This window comes from Oreochromis niloticus, linkage group LG4 (genome assembly GCF_001858045.2).
Source record: "Oreochromis niloticus isolate F11D_XX linkage group LG4, O_niloticus_UMD_NMBU, whole genome shotgun sequence".
Lineage (NCBI taxonomy): Eukaryota > Metazoa > Chordata > Actinopteri > Cichliformes > Cichlidae > Oreochromis > Oreochromis niloticus.
In genome coordinates, this window is record NC_031969.2 from 23,308,303 (window position 1) to 23,330,080 (window position 21,778).

Consider the following 21,778-nt stretch of genomic DNA (forward strand, 5'->3'; position numbering starts at 1 on the left):
TCTTTTTTTTCTTTTTTTTTTTTTTGTTTTTTTTTTTTTTTTTACACCCTCAATCCCCCCACTTAAATATTACACGGCCCACTGCTGACTCGCCCCTTTCTAAACCCGGTCAAAGTGTAATATAAGCCAACGAGAACTGCAATACAATACAGGCACTGGAGAAAAAACACCATAAGAGACAAGTAGAGAGGACGAGATGTGTTCGGATTTCAGTCGATCCCCGCTCAAACAAATGTCTCCAAGAACATAATTAGAAGAGTCACATCCACAATTTTATCAAACAAGAACAAAGATAGAAATCAAAACTGTTTTTTCAGCATTTTCCGTTTCTTGACTTCTGTAATTGTTTCTTTTTAGTTTATACTGTCGACACTGTGCCCTCGGTGAACTAGAAGACGATTCGATGTGAAAAATCTAACAGGGAGCTCTCTCCAGTCTACTACTTTACTAACCTGATTCAAGTAACAGCTACAGAAAGATGTTTGTCTAATTCCCCTGATTGTCCCACTTTCATCAGAGGGAACAATAGGGAGCTTGACTGATCCAGTAGTGACTGTTGTGAACCGGCCACTCAGAAAAAACTTCTCCAACAGTGTGTCTAAAAGTGTAATACAAACGATGGTGCGACATTTGTAGTGAAAACTCAGAACTAAAGCTTAGAAACGACCGGACTCTCTCCCTCTTCTGCTACCGATTTCCTACTGTAGCTTTAAATAAAAGGCAAGATGGAAAAAACTTGACTGACTCTGTATTTGATAAATACTTGTTGAAACTATGATAATGCATATATTGAGGGTATTTTTTTTAAGGTTTTTTTTTTTTTAACTAGCTACCAAATGTTTTAGGACAAGTAATTTAGCATAAAAGATATCAGGGGTTGTTTGGCATAGAAGTAGCTGGCGGAGTGTGTTGGTGAGAAGATTCAAAGAGGAAGGAAAAAAGAAAGAAAAGAGATTCAAAATAAACAGTTATTGTAGTATAAGAAAATACTTCTTTACAGTAGATACTAGATAATGAAAAAAGGTCTGCACTGCTCCTCGCCTTGTCTGCAAATGTTTGTCCGTTTGTGCAGGCCACAGAAGATAATGGTCAGTTTAGGAAAAAGAGGTGTAAGGCAAACTGTACCTTCTCTGCTGAGAAATATACATGATTTACAGTATGGAAGTAGCCCCCCCCCCAAAAAAAAACAAAACAAAACAAAAAAGTAATATTTTCACTTACAAGAAACAAAACAGAACACAAAAAGATCAGTCTTCTTCACCAACTCAGACATCTGGCAGTTCTCTCAGTGTCTCTGCAGTCTGTCTGAACGTTATCAGTGGGATGTCTTCACGCTTGTGGTTACCGTTGTACCCACAGACACACACACACACACACACACACACTGTAAAAACCAAGTGTGAAAAAGGCAGCGCTGCCATCAGGGGTCCGCTTTTTTCCTGTTACGCGATATCAGCCAGGTAATGCTGAATATCCAGGAAAATGACATCCAAAACTAAGCGACTCGTCCCCGTGTGATGTTTGTGTGTTTAGTCAACATGGGCAAACCAAGCTGTGACCGCCCGTCCAGTGTTTGTACTCAGTCTCAACAGGGCCCATCACGTATACGTACAGTCCGTGTCCCTCTCTGGTGCATGATCTCCACATTCTTACTTTAGAGGAGGTTTACATCTTTTTTCTCCCTTTCTTTCTTTTTTCTTTCTTTTTTGCAGTTTTGTTTCAGTTGCTCTTCTTCTCAAAACAGGTTCTCCTCAAAGATAGCCATTAAGTCACTTTGGAAATTCATGTCAATAGTCGCTGCCATCTGTAGAGAGAGAAGAAAACAGCCATTATTGTTTATGTTCAAACAGTTCACTACCTTTTGTTTAACTTAGTGGGTAGTATCACAGCTCAAGAACGCCACAGTTCCCAGAAGCATTAAACCTAGAAAAATCATCTCACCGCTTCTCGCCTCCTTCTCTCTTGCTCTCGGAGGCGTGCCCTCTCTCTCTCTTGGTCTAACTGGTTCTGTGTGGTGAGCTGAGGTGGTGTGGGAGGTTGAGGAGGCTGCTGAATGGCGGCAGGCTGGGACTCCTGCTGCACCGACTGCTGTTGCTGCTGTTGTTGTTGCTGCTGATGTTGTTGTGAAGGGGCTTGAATGTGTGGCTGCTCAAGACGTCTGCGAGGCTCATCGTGCATCCTTCTGCTTTGCTCCATGACCTCCTCTTCATCCCGACCTCTGGAAAGCAGAGCAATAGCCATCAGTCAAACGCTCAGCATGCTGCTGAAGGGGGTTCACGGCTACATAAGCGATGCCCTCACATACACATGTGGGTGCCCTGCTGGGCATCTCACAGGACACTTAAAGCCCACAAAAACAGGAGCATCACAAAGATTACTACAAGCATTTTTTAAAATTTATTTTAGGGGGGTTAGGACCCTTATTGTTTAATGGACTATTTAATGGACTATTCCTTATTACTGAGCAGTTCAATATCTACAATAGATGAAATATTAAAAGCTCCTTCAGTGGCTTCTTGCATGAAAAACATCAGACAGAAGTGGAGGGTCGACAGGCCCATGATAACCTTGTCAGATCATTTTTAAATCAATTTCCTCTGCTACAGTGTCCTTTCAGTACACTTTAATCTCTGTGGCTGCTGCAGTCATAAAATATGACCACAAGAGGGCATACAATATCTTTGAATCCAGGAATTCACACTGTGTACTAAACACCAAGCAGCTCAAACAGATACTTGCAGTCATTCAAATTCATTGCGAATACAATTTATTAATAGGATGGCGGGTTTTGATAGGAAAGCCCTTCTTTTGGTAGAAGCACATTGCTATAGACACAGTTAACTATAATATACTTTATATTATTCTGTCATTACTTTTTCAAGCAGATATACAATAAATATGGAACATGAATCTCCTCAATCACTGCTGCTTTTTGCCCCTTTTGTATTCCAGTGTTATTGACAATCTCACCGTAGTTTGTCTTGCTCTCTGCGTAGCCTGTCTTTTTCTGCCTGCTCAGCTTGGGCCTTCAGGGCCTTCTCCCTCTCCTCTTTCTCCCGAGCAGCACGACGGAATTGTTCAAAACTGTCACTCGAGGATTTCACTGCCGATAAGGGCGTAGACGTGGATTTTTGTGCCAAACTGGCCCACGAGCCCATATTCTTCAGTTTCACATCCTGAGGAACAGACGCAGAGAGGTCAAATCAAAAATGCTGGTAGGTGGAATCCTTTTGGGCTACAATCAGATGGATATAGAGGTATTTATTCAGTTTTAAAAACTGACTTTTGCACCCACCTGTACCTTTTTGGGGGCAGAAGGAGTCTTGGACTCCTGCTTGAACTTCTCCTTATCTTGCAAAGAGGTGGGTGGCCCACTGGGCTCAGAGGAGCGGATGACAGGTCGCGAGCCTTCCATGGACTTCACATCTGCTCAACACAAGAAGAATCAATATCCTGCACAGTTTCTTAATTCTTAATTTTATTTTGGGGGGAAAAACGTTAAGGAGAAGTAGTTAAGGAGCTCTTACTCTGTTGGCTGTGGCTTGGTTGACAAGGCTTGCTCTCAGGATGTTTATGATGATCTGGTCTCATTGCAGGATTGAATGGCTCCCCTCTCATCACTGGTGATGGAGGAAGTTTCTCCTCTTTTAACACACCTTGGGTCCCAGGTGCCCTTTGCTGCATGGCAAGCAAATGGAATCAAAGTCAGACCTTATTCCAGCCTCAAACTCCACTTCAGTTAAAAACAGTTGCCAACCTGATAGAAATGTTCTCACCTTTTTAGGCTGCATGTTGTGAGGCGGAGACTGGTGAGACACAGGTGGATACTGGGGAAGTTGGGGAGAATTCATCATGAGAGGTGATGGGTTGTCTCTCATATGACCTGTAAACAGTATAAAGGGAAATAAGACATCTGCAAACATGATTCATTTGGGAAAAAAAAATCCAGGTAACACAATATATTTCTGTCCATTTTCGTTGGACCAACCTGTGTTATAAGGGTCAGGTTTGGTCGGGCGAGGGGAGGGCTGCTCTTGCTGCTGCTGTTGGATGATCTGTTGTGTTTTATTGGTGGGCATGGACGCTTTGTGTTGTGTTCCCTGGGACTGAGGAGGGAGTATAGGACAATGTTGGTAGTTCACTTGCTGCTGTTGTGGTTGCTGTTGTTGCTGCTGAGTATGTTGCATGTGGCGGGCCTGGTGTAAAGGCATCTGTTGGGACAGCGTCTGATGTGACGGGGCTGACTGAGCCTGGGACTGAACAGGGTGCTGGGCAGGAGCCAAGGTAGTCTGAGACGAAAGCTGAGATTGTGTCTGAACAGACTGCAGGAGCGAAGTCTGTACTGGTTGTTGCTGCTGCTGACGAGCCTGCTGGGTCTGACGCGGTTGCTGAAACTGGGGTAGGAATAACTGGTTAATTGGTGTTGTAGACACTGGCTCTTCATCATCCTCCAGCAGCATCTGGGGTGGCTGAGAAGACAACAAGCCTTGGGGTGTGAGTGTTGGGGGGGATATAGGCCGCTGGTGCAGAGGCTGAGTAGAGTGAAGAATCTGAGGGGGAGTTGGTGCTGTTGTGGCGGTGGTGGTGCTGTTGGCTGGGGCTGAGGCTGAGGCTGGAGCTGCTGCTGCAGAGGTGGCTGTTGCTGCAGAGGTGGCTGCTGCTGTTGTTGCTGCTGCGGCTGCTGAGGTGGCGCTGGTTGCTGAGGGGGTTTGGGATGCAGAGGGGCTGCCTTGTGACTGGGCCGAGAAGGCTGCTGAGGCATGGAACTGTGTAAGGCTAAGGGTAGAAGAAGCAAAACTTTATTAGCGTGAATTTGCTGGCAAAAATCCAATTATTGGAACATAGGTTTAATAGAAAAAAAGTGAACTAGCGGTCATTTTGTAAACTGCATTACAACTGTAGGATTCTGTAGAGAAGAAATGCAGTTGTAGCTTCAGAAGCAACAGCAACCTAGGTAGCTATCAGGACTACAGTCATTAAAAAATGGCCTCTGCATAAAACCTTACCTGGAGATGGGAGGACGGAATGCTGGTTGAGGAAAGGATGTGTCTCAGGGGACACTGGCCCAGCAGAATGAGTGTTGAGGTGAGAAGGTGCAGGTGAGGAGGAGGAATTGCCTGTGTGGTGGGGCAAGTGCATGATGGACTGACCAAAAGGTGGCAGGGAGTCAAAGCTCGTCTCCAATAACTGAGAAGACTCCAGAGGAGCAACAGGGGGCACCATGAAGCCCGCAGGAGATGGCTGGTGGTGGTGATGGTGCTGCTGTTGCTTCATCTGACTGCTGGACTGAAGGCCTGCAGCTTGAGACTGATGTGTAGCCTGAGCGGGTACAGTCTGAATATGAGAATGTGTCTTCCCCTTCCCCTCCTTTACAGCATGGTTCTTCTTTTTCGGCTGTTTTATCGTTCCTGGGGAAAAACATGTACAAACATAAACATTTCATACTTTTCTTTTTTTTTGGGGGGGGGGATTATGTAAATCTGAATGCTCATATCTGGAGTAACTCACCTGGCCCCTCCATTTCACTGTCTGAGCTGGAGCCACTGCTGTCTGAAGAAGATCCAGTCTTTTTAGAGGTAGCCATGGACTCCATAGTCTTATCAACTACAAAAACAATACACATGTTCACACATTTCCAGATTCAAGCACCAAACTATTCACATGTCCCCTTGCTGATTTCATAGAGTGGTAGTAAATGGCAGTAAATGGCAGTAAATGGCAGAATTCTGTAAGTTTTGGCTTACCTGAAACCCTTTTCTTCTTGCGGAGGCAGGAAGACACATATCTCTCTAGTTCACGCAGAGTGGAAGGCTTTAGCGTTTCAAAGTCAATCTCAATCTCATCAGGGTTTGAATTTTTGAGTGAGGGCTCTCTGGACTGGATAATGTGTACTACACGGCCAAGCTTGTCACCAGGAAGCTTGTTGATGTCCAGGCTTAGCTGCCTCTTCTCCTCATATGTCATAGGTTTGCACTTTTCCCCTGTAACTGATGACCCAGTGGCTCCCGGGTCATCTTCCAGACTAGGAACAGGCTGCAAGCTGGCAGCTTTCATCATCTCCTTTTTGCTACAGAGGCAAAATACAAAAATTTACCAATGCTGACTAAACTCTAGTAAATCAGTAGCCTTTTCGAAATGGTAAAAACAGAAAATACATACCTACAGCTAATCAGTTACAGCTGGAGACTAAAACTCTTAACATAAATAAAACTGTCCACTCAAAGTTACCAACTAATAAGCTGGATTACAACAATCATCCTCTTAAGACTCATAACTTATAACAACATAAACTATGTAATAAATGTCATGGGATAACCAAGCCTTTTGGCATTTATTGAAAACATAACAATAAGCTGTATATAAAATAAAGAAAGGGTAATTAACAGATTGTGAAATGTCAGGCTGACTGCTTTATAAAGGTTTTGTTCAACCTTTAGGAGAGTGCTTAATACCCACCTGGGTTTCTTCTTGGGAACAATCTCTTTGTTGTTATTGTTACTGGTCTTATTCTTCTTAGACGGCTGCGAAAGAGGTGTAGCATCCTGGATCTCATCGACAGGCATGCTTCCTTTCCTCTTATGCTTATCCTTTTTCTTCTCTTTCTTTTCCTTTTCTTTTCTCTTTGGTTTGCTGGCTTGTGGTTGGGAGAGGGCAGCCAGCTGCTCGTGGACAGCCTTCAACTGCATAAAGGAATTAGATCAGTTATCAACAAAGGTTTTTAGGGTGTGGACAACAACTCAACTGAATTTTCTTAGACAACTGACCTGTTCCTGTAACTCTGCCAACCTCTGGGCTCTTTCCTCTTCAGAGTCATCAGTGGAAGACTCAGACTCAGAGGACGAGTCACTGGAGCTGTCCGAAGATGAGGCGACGTGGGCCAGAGGAGGCTGAGGCTTAACAGGGGCAGGGTGATGAAGTGCAGGAGCTGGGGCAGAAACTAAAGGCTTGCTCTCTGGTTCATCTGGCATCTTGGCAAAGCGCATTTCAAAGACATCCTACAAAATGAAAAAAAAGCAGGCATACCATCAAAATTGGTGTTTTACACACACACATACATTAGTTGGGCAGGATACTAACATATTAATGACTTCTGCTCCCTGTTCAACTGCAGCATGTGAGACTTACTAGAAAGGCAGATGATTTATTGCAATGTTTATTTTTTATTTACTTTTTTTTTTTTTTTTTTTTTACAGAGGAGCCCTGTATAAACTAGCAAATAAATAAAATAATAGCAAAACAAAAAATTAAATTCAGTAGAATGCAATCAAAGCAATCTTTTTAAAAATGTAACAATAGCATGTACGTACCTGTAGTTTGCGAGCCATGGCTACCACCTCATGGTCTGGAGGATTATATTTGTAGCAGTTGGAAAACATTAATCGCACATCAGCAGCAAACTCCTGGGGATCCCGGTATTGCCTGTTCTCCAGCTTGGCCTATTAAATACATCAAGGGTATTAATTACTTGCCATGCAAAAAAATGCCCCCTCCTTAGTTTCTCTGAAAATATGTGTTTTCTGCACACCTTAATGGTGCTGAGGTCCATTGGATGTTTGATGATATCATGATAATCATGTAGTCCCAGTGCATCCACATCAACTGGTTTGTAGAATGGCCAGGCATAAGCAGCATGTTTCTTGGACAGCATCTCTCTAACCAGACTGGCGCAATACCCCAGCTGGTCCTGTGGTTTGGGGCTATGACCTCCACTCGGTCCGCTTAGTCCCATTCCCAAGCCTATGTGATGCTGAGAGTCTGGAGCGTCCTTTTTAATCTTTGTAGGCCGTGCACTCTCTCGCCTGGGTAGTGTCTTCCCAGACTTAGATTCTGCTGGCGATGACTCACTCAGCTGGTCATTTGCAGTAGGCGTTGTAGTGTCTGCTTTCCTTTTTTGGCTCTTTCTTGGCTGGATAGCAGTAAAATAACAAAAAAGGGAATTAAGCAATTATTATATCTTATCTACATATGTCTGATCCAAGCATGGTCAAAGATGAGCCTTCATGCCCAAACATTCATCCATTTGTCAAGTACACTCACTTTGGTCATGGTCATGGAGGTCTGCAGCATGGGGGCAGTGCTCTGGATTGTTGCTGGGGGAAGAGAGGTCTGGGAAGGGGGAGGCACAGAAGTCATTACAGGAACTTGAGGTGGGCAGTCTGGCTGACCCAGGGAGTATGGCGCTCCGAGCTGTGGTGCATGGCTGGATAACGCTGGGGGCACATGGCCTGGGAGGGCCTGCATCAAAGGCTGGGGAGGTAGTGAAGGCGGACCCTGTACTGGTCCTCGAGTTTGGAGCCCTGTTGGGAGGGCTGATAGGCCGCGTGTTTGAGGAGTTGTGGACAAAGGATCCATAATGGCCCCAGGTTTCAAGTTTAGACCTGGATGTGAAAGAACAAAACAGTTGTTTTCTCATGAAAGTGCCAGATTAAAAACTGTTCTTGTATCAGAGTTTTGCACACTCTCTCTGGTCTTTATAATCATGTAGACCAAAGAATTACCTATTCATTTGCACACCAAAATGTGCAGCCACACTGAAGTCAAATAGGGCTAACATGATTACTCAGAGGCAAAAAACATGTTGATTCATTGAGCTTAAAAAAAAGTGCCTTTTTAAAAGGTGCATTTTCTCAATCCTTTAATATAATTCAGCTGAAATAAATAAATAAAGAACCATAACCATACAATCTTACAGAAGAAAAGCTAGGAATAGTAGTAGAAATTAATTTTAGAAATCCATACCTCCCTCTCTCCGGCCTCGGCCACGTCCCTTTCCTGTCATGACAACAATCTCAGTTTCTTCCTGTGGCATTTCTGTAACTTTCTGAAGGAAAACCTTCTCTAGAGCCTCAGCCATTAACACTATATCATCGCCAGGCTGCAAAGGGAGAAAAACAGTTTTAGTTCAAGTGGAACAACTTCAGAATTATTGGAACGTTATATTGATAAGGCTCCGTTGTACAACTATGTACCTTGTTGTATATGTAGCAATTGGTAAACATCGTGTTGAAGTCTTGGATACATTCTTGGGCATTCCAGTAGTAACTGTTCTCAAGCCTTTTCTTGATTGTTCCCATGTCCATAGGGGTTTTGATTATTTTGTAGTAGTCCTGAAATGGTCACAAATAAGTTGGTCAGAAATAACTCAAGTGGAAACTCTTCAATGCAATCTGGTTCTTTACTAAAATGAACCCCTTAACACCTCCTGTATCATATTTGGTACTTATATACCGTCATTGTCACCCCGGCCCCGAAAAACCAAAATAAATTGCAGAAACAAAAACAAAAAACACAGGATATAGCAAATACAATAATAATTAAAAATGACGTGCAAATTTTTATTTAACTCATTTTAAAAAATGTCATAAAGGTTCAATAAATGTTCAATTTCTGGCAAACATTTCATTATTCTGGCTTTCTTAAGTTTCATTAACCTCTTAGAGATGACTGATAATTAATTGTTATTCTTGCCAGCATAATTATAAAGAACATATATGAGGTGTTCACGCTCTCTCAAGTCCTAATAAGTTTAAATTATGTTGTGGTCCAAACAAAAGACTAGAAAAAATTAATTTCACTTCTGAACATTGAAATTAAAATACTCAGAATAATAATAAGAAAAAAGTCAAAATACTATTTTGATAAAAAGTTGAAATGTGGAGATTACAGTTGTTATTTCAACACAAAATGCCACGGTTGCTTTACCCTCAGAGTTAGTGAAATCATACTTCAGAATTGGTATTAGTAACAAGAAAGGATATGATTTCTCTTCAAGCACATAAAAACATTGTGATGATCAGTATAAGGACATTGAAAAGGTGGTGCAGAAAGCTGCATCTGGTCAGATGGAAAAAAACACGAACTCAGAAGAGTGGACTTGGTTATCGATGGTTAGAGGATGTATGCTGTGTCACAAGACGGCTGATTAATGTGTTTCACTTACTCATCTAAACAGGGTATTTTTTTAAAGGGTGTAGCAGCCGTGGGAGTTTGTCTTGAAACAACAACTGTAATCTCCACATTTAGACTTTTTCTCAAAATACATTCTCAACTTTTAATCTTGAAATTTCGACTTAATTCTCAAAATGATCAACAATATTTTTTTTCTTAATGTGATCCCTAACACTTTGTCATAGAGTTTTTTGATTATGGCAAAAATCACAAAAACAATTGTTTTGATAAATACCGAGATGCATATCATTAATTTAGATCTTTATAGAGGTGCAAAAGGAGAGTGGTGTGCTGAAAGGCAAAGCAAAAGAATAGCGTACAACACATTAACTGTTTAATCCCAGTTATCTTGCACTGATTGTTTTGTGGAAGCCAAAATTGTTAATTCAATTTAAATTCCATTAACTGCAGATTATAACAGCTGAGGATGATATAATGTGCGTGTGTTCAATATGACTTCATACTGTGCAATGACAAATGCAACAATCTAAATGATAAAATATAGAAAAAAAGACCCCGGGTATTCTCAATTTTGCATATACATGCAGAGAAGAGCTCTAGTCAGTTTGCCTGAATTTATAAATCATAAAAAAGCATAAATAAGTAAATACAGGGCGTTAGATTGTGTAGAACCTATGAGACATCTACTCTGTCCATGAAATCTTAGAGAAATTAAGCATTTTATGTTAAAACAAAGCTTACAGGCAGGTTGAGTTTGACTGCATCCACTGGTGCATGAAAAGGCCAGGCAAACTGGTGCTTCCACAGGGTTTTCACCACCACTTTTAGCAGGTACTGTAGCTGATTGGTCTGGCGCTTTGGCCTGTTAGGATTGATGTATTCTGGGGGTGGGGGGTTACACGTTTGCTGAACCTGCCCCTGGCTGCTGCTGCCGCCCGACATCTGCGCTGTGTCCAGGCCGTCACCCATTCTGATAAGGCAGGACCTGGGCTCGGGCCCCGGAGCTGAAGCAGGGGCAGGGGTAGAGGTAGTGGTGTTGGCAGGACACCAGTTTAATCTTGGCCCCGGCACAGACTCCACTGACAGAGCACTGCTGATCCCATTGCACTCCTCACTGGACTCTCTAAAAAGAGAAAAGAAGTGTAATTAGCAAAACTATAAACAAAGTCTTTGCTATACTTATAAACTTTGTTACACAGCCAATAACATTTTACATTTCAACGCAAAGTTTAGTTAGACCCCTTATATCATGTTTACAATCAAATAAAATAACTGCAAGGCTAGTGGTATACCTGTCATTTAATCATAACACAATGAGTTAGTTTCTTCGATCAGTTGAAAAGATTTCCACTTTGTCAGCTCTGATTGTGAGTAGAGGACGAAACATGCACTGTAATGTTTACACAGTCATATTAAAAACAAGAAAAAGTTCCCAGTGATGATTTCATTCAGAAAATCTGGCCTTGAACAAGAACGCACTGTTGACGGGGTGAATTAAATGTTTTTGTAAAGATCCTTCATAATTGAATATGTTAAATACTTTATCTACTTTGGTACAATAGAGAAGAATGAATATTAACTGTAATTAATCGCTATGAGAGACTTGGTAACATGGAAAAAAGCAAAAGTACTAACTGGTGTCGCAGATGTATATTAAACTGAAGCTCTCCCTGGCCTCTAATCTTTGTTATATAGATACTTTTGGCTGGTTTTAATGTACAAATGACTATAGAATTATAAAAGCATTCAAAGTAAGACTACACAATCCTCATATTTAAATTGACTGTGAAACTGAAACGCGCAGTTCAACCCTGAAATGCAGAAGGTTTGCCTTCAAAGTATTGCAACTAACATGTTGCAAAAGGTCAAACTTTTACTTTAATTTCTGGTTTGTGTCACAATTTTCCACAAGTTGTGCTACCACTCAGCAAGCAGTTAGCAAGTATTTACAGTTAAAAATTAACAACAGCCAACTGTTGCAGTTGCAGTCTTCTGGCTACCAAAGCCATTATTCAGTTTTCTTTCTATTTTTTGCAACCCAGCAACGATTAGAAAACTCCAATAAGCATTGCCAGCAATTCAGGGAATGCATGTTTTTCTTTAGCAAAGAGTGCTTGTATCGTGTCCAATATGGCAGACATTCTTAAGCCATCTTCTGATGTTGTCAGGATATTGTCAGTTGTCATGATCTCATATGAACTAACTTGGTTAAAAGGTAATAATACACAAATGTTAGAAGTACACTTCCTTTAACTTAATGGCATCATCTTATTAAGCTACACCACATGACTGTTACAAATGGATATATAGTTTAATATGGATTTGCACCCTTCTTCATCCTGTACCACCATCCACACATGGTGAGGGGCCTAGTTGTGACCAGAGTTATGTCCAATGTGAGAGTTACTGTGATATTATACTCTGAACTACCCACACACAGAAAATTGCACCAGTTCTTGCCTTTTCTTTTGCTCTATTATTTTCTCACTTTTCTTTTTATCTATTTTTGGTGTGGGTACAGATAAGAAAATTGTCCCTGACTATATGTAACCATGGCAGCAATAGACGTAATGTAAAATACACCTAGATCTGCAAATCATTGACTAATCTACAGGGGATTTTGTCAGCAAAAAAAATAGACCACATGATTTAATTTCCTTTATGGTTTCAAACTGTTAGTTCAGTGAGTATTATGACATAGTTCCACCAACTCACACATTTTCCTCTCAACTGAAAGAAGAAACACAACTCAAATGAAAACCAAAAATGAACTGTCTGAATTTTACCACAGCAGTTTCTCTATTTGTTAATAGAAATGTTATTTCCAAAATGATATCACAATCAGATGCATTAACTTGAGATTGATCATAGAAAGTCTATATTATGGCTTACGATATAAAATAAGAACCGTCTACTGATGTGAATTCAATAAAAATCAAACTGTTTCAGTTTCGGTTTTGTCTGTGTTGTTGTTGTTGTTATTGTAGTAGATCTTTTGTTCCCATTCTGTCTCAAGACCTGGGAGTGCTTTTGGATGTGAGTGGGCAGGGGTGGAGAGTAGAGGAGAGTTGGCGTCATCTGGCAGCCGAGGGACTGTGTGTTCCACCGCACGCTCAGTCCTACATAATGTCCTCTCTCCCAGGCAGTCAGGGACATTACATTCAAATTACACACAAAGGCTGTTAAGACAACAGTCCAACTAAAAACTAATCTAGATTAACAGAGTAAAAATACAACAGCAGCAGTATTCTGGAGGAAAAATACTGATCATCAGATTGTGTATTCAACCCTCTATGAGAGACAAGCTTTCCAGTCTGATACTCTGAAATCCACCCCCACAACAAGGGCCTTCAAAGATAAACACACGCACACACACAACTATATGGATCTGTGACTAATCTCATTCTTGGTGAGTCACTTTCTGAGAAGGAGGAAGCAGTTCGCACACCACATGATCACTGCGTTGGCCCCCCCGAGGCACTAAAGCACAGTGGAGAATCTGAATAACTGCCAATATGTTGAATGACCACAACCAATAACACATAAAAAAGAAACAGTACTGGCCCACGTGATATGGTACATTTGTATCTGGAGGCAAAAATACCATACGCTGTGAATAAGACCAAATAAAAACAAATTTTAAAAAAAAACCAAAGCCACAGAACTTGTCTAGACCCAGCACACTGATGTGCAAATCAAGCCAAGCAGGGGTTAATCTACTAAACCCTAAAATACAATTTGTTTGTCAAATGATCAAAAATAACATGAAAAGTTGTGGTAGACAATACAGGATATAAATTATATCACAATATTCAAGGAAATCTCCAAAAATGATATCTGTGATGATGCAGATACAAGTTGTGCACCGCCACATTTTTGTGTTCTGCTTTAGTGATTGTTGGACAAATCATGCTTTTGTGCATAGTTGACAGTTTCAGTCTATTGACTATCAGATGCCATTCCTGACTAAGGATGGAAACCAGAATAATAATCAAACTTATTGTCATGAATCTTTTGTACACCAAAACCACATGCAAGCTTTTTTTCTGCACTTTCTACACTGTGCTCAGAGAAAATAATGCTGTTGCAATGATGCTGAAAACCTTTGGAGACCTCTCTCTTGCCTCTCTTCCCCCAAGAAAATTACATGTAAAAGTTTGCAGTTATGGCATAGTTGTAATGACAGCTATTGTTAGTACTATTATGTTGCTTTTTTCAGAACCAGTATTATCTTCAGCTACAGTACACTTTTATGTTTGCATCAGCCTTTATACAGTCCCAATCAAAAGTTTAAGACCGCTTGAAAAATTGCAAAAAATTGTTAAGATCCAACCATGCAAAATACAATGTTCCAAGTAGAGCTTCAACCTGTACAAGAAGAAATGGGAGTGGGAAAATGTTTTTTTTGAGCAATTTGTGCAATTTATTGAAAACAACGCTTAAACTGAAGCGGGCTGTAAAACAGCCCGCTTACAGCCCCCCCAAAACGCTTGATGCAAGAGTTTCCATGAGGTGAGTGGGAACATTTCTCCAAGTGGTGAAGACGGCCGCACAAAAGAAGGCATGTACTGTCTGGAACTGTTGTCCATTTTTGTAAACTTCCCTTGCCATCCATCCCAAAACGTTCTCAATTAGATTTAGATCAAGGGAACATGCAGGATGGTCCAAAAGACTGATTTATTCTCCTTGATGAAGTCCCTTCTCCTGCAGGCACTGTGTACTGTAGCATTGTCCTGTTGAAAAACCCAGGCGTTATCATACAGACGACGGCCCTCAGTCATGAGAGATGTTTCTCTGCAACATCTAGAAATAACCAGCAGCTGTTTGACGCCCCTGCACCACCTGAAGCGCCATTGCTCCACTGAAGGAAAAAGCACCCCAGACCATTATGGCGCCCCCTGAAATGTAGGGCATAGAAAACATCTCAGGTGGAATCTGCTTTTCATGCCAGTAACGTTGGGAAATCATCAGGACCATCCAAACGGTCAGTTCTGTGGCGTTCAAGACACGGCCTTTGAAGACATTTTTTGTTTTTGAAGCCCTTCAGGTGCCGTCTGATGGTTATGGGGCTGCAGTCGGCACCAGTGATGGGCTTGATTTGGGGTCAAGGATCGTACAATGTCTTGACGGACAGCCAATTAGATCCTCCGGCTCAGTGCTGGCAAAATTTTTTGGGGTCTTCCACTTGACGTTTTTGTTCCATAACCCTTAGGATCATTTAAGAAATTCCAATTGACTGTCTTACTGCATCCCAACTCAGCAGTGACGGCACGTTGCGAGAGACCCGGTTTATGCAGTTCAACAACCCGACCACGTTCTAAAAGGGAACATTTTTTTGCCTTTGCCATCAGAACGTCATGACAGTGTGACTACATGACACAAAATGACAATGAAGCCTCATTTTTGCACAGATTTGGCCTTTTAAAGGCATGTGGTCTTAAACTTTTGATCAGCTGTACAACAGCCTCTCTCAATGTTGATTTTAATAAATTGCATGCTCAGAAAAATGTTTTGTCTCACTCACATTTCTTAATGTTGCATGTTGAAGCTCTGCTTGGAACCTTGTTAAGATCCAATCATGCAAAATATGATTGTTTGCCATTTTTCAAGTGGACTTAAACTTTTGACTGTATATATCTAACTGACCTCCCTATCAGGGCTGAACATAAGCTATGGTCACATGAACTCAATCTGATTTCACTAGATGATTACCTGTTCTGTTGTCACGTTAAATCTGAACAATCTGATATCACACAGATCAGAAGACAGTATTCAGGTCAACAAAGTTTAATGCCTGATTTGACTGCATCCAGCATTTGCATGCATTCCTGTGAAATAGTGTCTTTGAAACTTAAAGGCTGCCGTGGAATTGGCTGAAATGTTTTGCAATCTTCCCAGTGATGTCATTTGCAGAACCATCTAGCTCAACAACATAAATGAAACATTATTTTAAAACATTGGCTGTAGTCTTAAATTTTTCTCAACAACACCTGGGAAATTTTAGTGCTGTCTATGACTATTTTTTCTTTCCCCATCTGGCTTAAAACAAAACAAAACAAACAAACAAACAGTATCACTAGACGTGTAGAAAAACGTACACATTAAAAGAAATATTTAAATCCGAAGACTGAAGATGTCTGGCAGACTAAATGCCACAGGAAAACAATTAGCCTAGTAAAACCAGAATAACAACATGTGGGTAAGTTATTTGGACATCAGAACGATAATCTTAGATATCCTGTTCTGCCTGTCATCATGACACACTTACAATCACCACTGTAAACAGGTGGGTGTTATGTATTTGTACAACAATTTGCCAAAATGTCTTCTCCTCTACATACTAATAAATGAACATTAATCTCATATTGTCCCAAGTAGTTCACACTCAGCATGTCCTTTTTTGGATACTGTCAAGAACAATCAGTACAAATGTGTCTACTGAGAATAATATCATTCATGTTTATGTCAAATAGGTAAGTATGTAGATTTCTTTCAGACCTATCTAGTTATTGCATTTTTTCAGGCCTGAGCTTTTTGTCTACATCCTTACTTATTACTACAAGTGCTTTATAATACAATGTTTCTAGGAGATGTTCTGAAAGCATAAATGTCATGTAGATCTCTTGACTCAAAAAGGTGGCAGAGAGCAACAAGCCTCATCTCTAGTCTTTTCAAAAGCTTGTTTTTAAAAGCATCTCCAATACACCTATAGTGCTCAATTTACCTAATATTTAATATTAATTTTGTTATTTAATAACCATGCAGTGATTTGGTTTTTGGCCTGCTGATCATTTGCACTAACAGAAACACAACATGGACAAGGCTTGTGGTCTTTGCAATTTAAAACAGCATAAATGCTGTTGACAAAATACTTAGGAAGGAAACCTGTTAAACCTGTTCTGTCTGGTTCCCTTCATGTTTTAGGAAGTAACCAGTAAAGTGAACCGAGTAAAGCGAAACTTTGGTTTGATACATGTAAAACAAAACAAAAAAACTAAACTTTTCCAGTTACATAACCGTCTTTAAAACATAAACAACATCAAACAGTTAAATAGTGTTTCCCATAAATTTATATTCAATTTATGCAAACAGAGGTGCAGTTGCTCTCTGAAGTGAATTATCAGTTCCGTTTACAAGTTTCTACGCCAAAAACAGGTATAAAGTTATTCGTGAAAACTATGTAACTGAACAACATTACAGGCTATATATTCAGTGAGCCTCATCCTGTGGGTCTTGGACTGTAGTGGTGGTCCTTCTGCTCTGCAGCCTCAGTAAGTTGTGTGTTGCAGCACTTGAATCAGTTTTCTACCTGTTACAGGTCTGTGTTAGACTGGGGTCTAGCTCAAAACAGATCTCAAGAGCTGAACATGAACTGACATGACATGACAATGGAGTTGGAATCAGTCTAACTGCGGGATGAGATTGCCACAACAGTGTCAAGCAAACCTGCCAGTAGGATAAGAGGAAAGGACTGAGAGTACCTGGTTATCAGCAACTTAACATTTAATATGAGCAAAGGAGATTTTCTACTAGTAAACTAATGAGTTGAGTGCCCGTTCAATGTATTTCCAGAGAAAATATTTATTTAAAAATATGCTGCATCAATTTCCCCCCCATCCTTACTGTATATAAAGCCAGTGACAGCTCTCACACAATATCTTCATGATGAGTGCCAAGTTTATCATATAAATATGTAAATAAATAAATCACTTTCATCAGTGACTATTTTTTATTGATACCTTTGTGCAGAGGGATTCCACTATTTCTCACAATTATTTGGGAAAGTTGTGGATCAGTCAGTCATGCTTTACACATACTGTGGTGACGCTCTTTTGTTATGCTGTAGATTGGCCAGAGGATACCATGACTTGAAGAACCCCCCGATCAATAGTCTCATTTGTATACATAAGCATTCTAGCTTGAAAGTGGGTGATTAGAGGGCAGCATTTGAGGCTGATTCACGTATACAAACTTTTAGGCTGACTGCTGACTGACTTAAAGGGAACATTAGCCAATTCTCCATTAGTATCTACTCAAGGTTTCAGGGTTTTCCATTAGGTCATAGTACCTGGTTAGCCGGGGTTCCAAGCGATCCAAGCAGGTACTAAAATGTGACATCATCAGACTGCATGCCACCGACTGGCTGGTCAGGGGTGTCACTCCATGAGTCATGAGAGTGTCTCGTTCACAAAAATCAAAACCGCAATTTTTGAAACTTGGCAACGAGGGAAATGGCTACAAAAAAACAGCGCCATGGTCCCAGAGTCTGATGAAAAGCCAGAGACTGAGCGGTAGGTATACTGTCGCCTCGACATCCACCTTTTTTGTAGCATTTGTATCACATACTGTTAAATCACAGGTTGATCAGCAGCGTTTCTATGACTGACGACCACACACATTAGGTGGTATTCAATTCGAATGGAAAACCAGTCGATCCAAGTAAGTGAATGGAAAAGGGGCTAGTGTGCGCAGGTGTGCATATGCCTTGTTTCTGTGGGTGCCTTTTCCAGCTTTTTTTTTTTTTTTGCCCTCACATATGTTTTAATTTGGATGCTACGCACTTCAAATAAATTACATGCAAGACAAAGTTGCAAGATAAAAAAAAGGGGGGAAAAAAACCTTGATGTGATTGTATTAATATTAAACTGCACAAATATTAGCAAGCACTAATTCACATTCAGTCAGTCTCTAAGAGAAACTTGTATAACAAGTTTGAATCACCTGCTGTGATAGTTTAACAGTAATATTTGGATGTAAGATCAGGCCTCCAAAAGTCCCCAACACAGGTCAAGAGGCTTGCTTCCTGTTGCTGCATGGTTTAGGCCTGGAATAATAGTTGACTTTTGACCTGGACCACAGACTGCTATGGAATTTTTTTCTTGAGAGGAAATGGTTCTGGTTACTGGGGTGGGGGTTACAAATCTCAAGTGAGGATATCTAGTCCTACATATAGCATCACTGACTGTCCTACATAGAAGCAAAACACAATATATCAAGACATCAGTGCTCCCTGTAAAAGTAAGCTATTAATCATTCATGTATAAGGTTGGGGGGGGGGGGGGTGCTGCCTTGGTTCTTACTAAGAGTTAGAATGATGGCTTATGTTGTCTGAAAGCATGAACATAAATTATTAATTGAACCACACTGACAAAGCCAACAGCACAATTCCCTGCTTACACACCAGCCTTTTCAGCTCCTCTCCAGGGAGGAGCTCCACTCTAATGCTACTGTCTTGACAGTCGATTTTCAAGTTTGTACTGATTCCACCTATGTTATTACTCGGGTCGTTAACACTCTTGTTGCATATGTCCTTTTATTCCCACCTCCTTTCGACTGGTAAGACAAGAAATATAAGTGTACTTTTGTTTTCGAAACTCAACTGTATTATGGGTTTAGTCAGTTTCAGGTTTAGTCAGTTTCAATTTTAGCCCTTTCCACTAGTGCCTGCTTGGCTTGCCTTGAGTTGACTCTGTTTTTAGGGTTTTTCATTAGGTGGTAGTACTTGATACTTGGCTGGAGTTCCAAGCACTCTGAGTCAAAATGTGACATCAGACTGCATGCCACCGACTGGCCAGTTAGTGGCGTCACTGATGAGTCATTAGAGCGACTCCTTCACAAAAATCAAAACTGATAGCTTTGAAACCTAGCAATGGGTCTACACAAACCAACATACTGGTCCACCGGATGTGTTTCTATAAAGACACCAAGCATAAAAAGGTGGTACTCGACTGTAATGGAAAACAACCAAAACCAAGAAGAGTAGAGTCAAGCTCGGTACGTACAAGTGGAAAAGAGGCACAAATATAGTTGTTATTATTTTGAAAGCACTGATGTGAAAAACTTATAAGGTAACGAATCATCCACAAATTAAGGGTGTTTCTGATTGTAAATCCCATCTTGCAATGGCAAATACTTGTCCCAGTGGGCATGTGATCACCACGTGAAATTTACAGGTGCAAACAGGGCTCAGATGGCACCAGACATGCACGCATCAGGCTGTGTACAGCAGCCTCGTAGTGAGCAACAAAAAGCCAACTATCAAGAAAAGCACTAGAACAACTTACAGTAAAATTATGCTACAGTAAAAATTATGTTAAGAATGTGATTGATTATAGAAATGTATGTATTAAGTTATATAATCCTTATGGCACACCAGTGGGACAAGAAACATACCAAAATAAACTTGAAACAAGTTTCAAGATGCTGAAGCAAAGAAAAAACAAATTTTGCCAATGTTTCTATGGTAACAGTTGGCCTTTCTTGGCCAATGCACTGTATTTTTACTCTCGATACCACCAAATCCTATTTTTGGATGATTATCAATTTATCAGTAACCACCCATAACCTGTGCTACTTCAGTTTCATCACATATGAAAGACAAACAAAATTTGTTTATGTTTACATTTGTTCTATGGAAATTTGAAACACAAGTCATGACTTTTCAATAATTCACTGAAAGGTCACACATATAAAGAAGTTCCCCCTGTGCTGATTACAACCGCTTACTACATGAGTCATAAGCATGCAGACTGACTCGAATAGACTAACCATGAGTCAGACACATAACAGGAAAAGGCAAGAATCATGTAGTCTCTTTTAAGTTAAACTTCCAGCTGGTTAGGATAAGCAAGCCAAACCCTGCCAGGAATCAGGAGACACACACCCGCACACACACACACAAAACCCTAAACTCTTCCTCTGTACTCCCCCTTCCTCTCTCTCTCTCTCACGCCAGGAGGTAGGCTTCTGGCTGAAATCTAGATACCAAATACTATTTCTAAACAGGATTGCATTGCTGGGGCCCATAAAACTCAAGTCTGTCGAACCACATGATAGTCCCAAGAACCATGACTCCAGGCTGTCCTTACTGTTTTCTATTATACTTTTTAACCATGTACACAAATTGATAACATTTTGTAAATATAAGAATATAAACTCCTTCAGTGACTCAAATGAGTATCTGAAAGAAAAATGTAACATACTCTAAGTAACCAGATAACATTACCTTTTAACAGAGACTGAATGCGCAATTTTTTCCAGAAGTGTATCCAGTATTTGGAAATCCAGTAAATCGTTTGATTTGGCATGCATCTTGTAATCCATTTACGAACTCCTCTAAACAGAAAGAGAAAGCAAAAACCAAAACAGGGCACAGAAGAATTACAGAGAAGTTAGTTTTTCCCTTTGTTCAATCCAAAAAACATAATAGATTTATTCTTCAGGCTCCAGTATGTATCCTAAAATCCCACAGAACACGGTGAGTAATCCGTAGCGTAGTCCAAGTAGAGTTTGAGAGTGGCTGTTCCAGGAAAAAGAGGCCCCAGCCAGGAAAGAGTAGGTCCAGGCGGGAGGACAGGCTGCTGGAAACCTACAGCCGGCAGGCTGTGTTAGCTGTGTGAACCGGTCCTCTCTCTACACCATCCCCCTCTCAACAGTACAACAGCCCAGTTGCCAGAGGCTCTTCGCTCCATTGTGTGTCCTCTCCAGGGCCTCCCCAACTTAAATAGTCACAAACAGCAATCAAGATATATACAAAACTGAGAGGGGAAGGTGAAAGAGAGGACTGAGCTCTGATAAGATCCAGAAGAAACACTTTTTTCGCCCAGGTCCCGCTCTCACCCTCTCTAACACAGGCAGACCAGCATGCAGTTACTCAACAGTAAAAAAAAAAAATGGCTCAACTGCTTCCTCATTCAGCAAGCCTCAGCCCACACACTCCTCCCTCCCTCTCTCTCTCTCCCCCTCCCTCTCTCTCTTACTCCTACGTGTTTTTTTCATTTCACCCCTCCCCACTTTCTCCATCAATGGCTTGAGGTCCATGCTCACTCTCTCTGCCCCCTTCCATTACACCTTTAAGACCCCACCCCCT

The 21,778-nt window shown here is 40.9% G+C and overlaps 1 protein-coding gene across 1 annotated transcript; it reads right to left on the bottom strand.

Moving 5' to 3' along the window:
• Positions 1–319: 319 nt before the first annotated feature.
• brd4 (bromodomain containing 4) lies at positions 320–21,576 on the bottom strand. Its single transcript, XM_005468714.4, is given in 20 exon segments — positions 320–1,804; positions 1,942–2,218; positions 2,971–3,176; positions 3,302–3,426; positions 3,528–3,678; positions 3,777–3,883; positions 3,989–4,555; positions 4,558–4,776; positions 5,007–5,408; positions 5,509–5,604; positions 5,745–6,067; positions 6,457–6,680; positions 6,765–6,995; positions 7,308–7,436; positions 7,526–7,906; positions 8,038–8,378; positions 8,740–8,875; positions 8,970–9,107; positions 10,651–11,032; positions 20,915–21,576. Coding segments are annotated over 20 exon segments (4,602 nt in total). The 5' UTR covers positions 21,013–21,576; the 3' UTR covers positions 320–1,735.
• Positions 21,577–21,778: the final 202 nt, after the last annotated feature.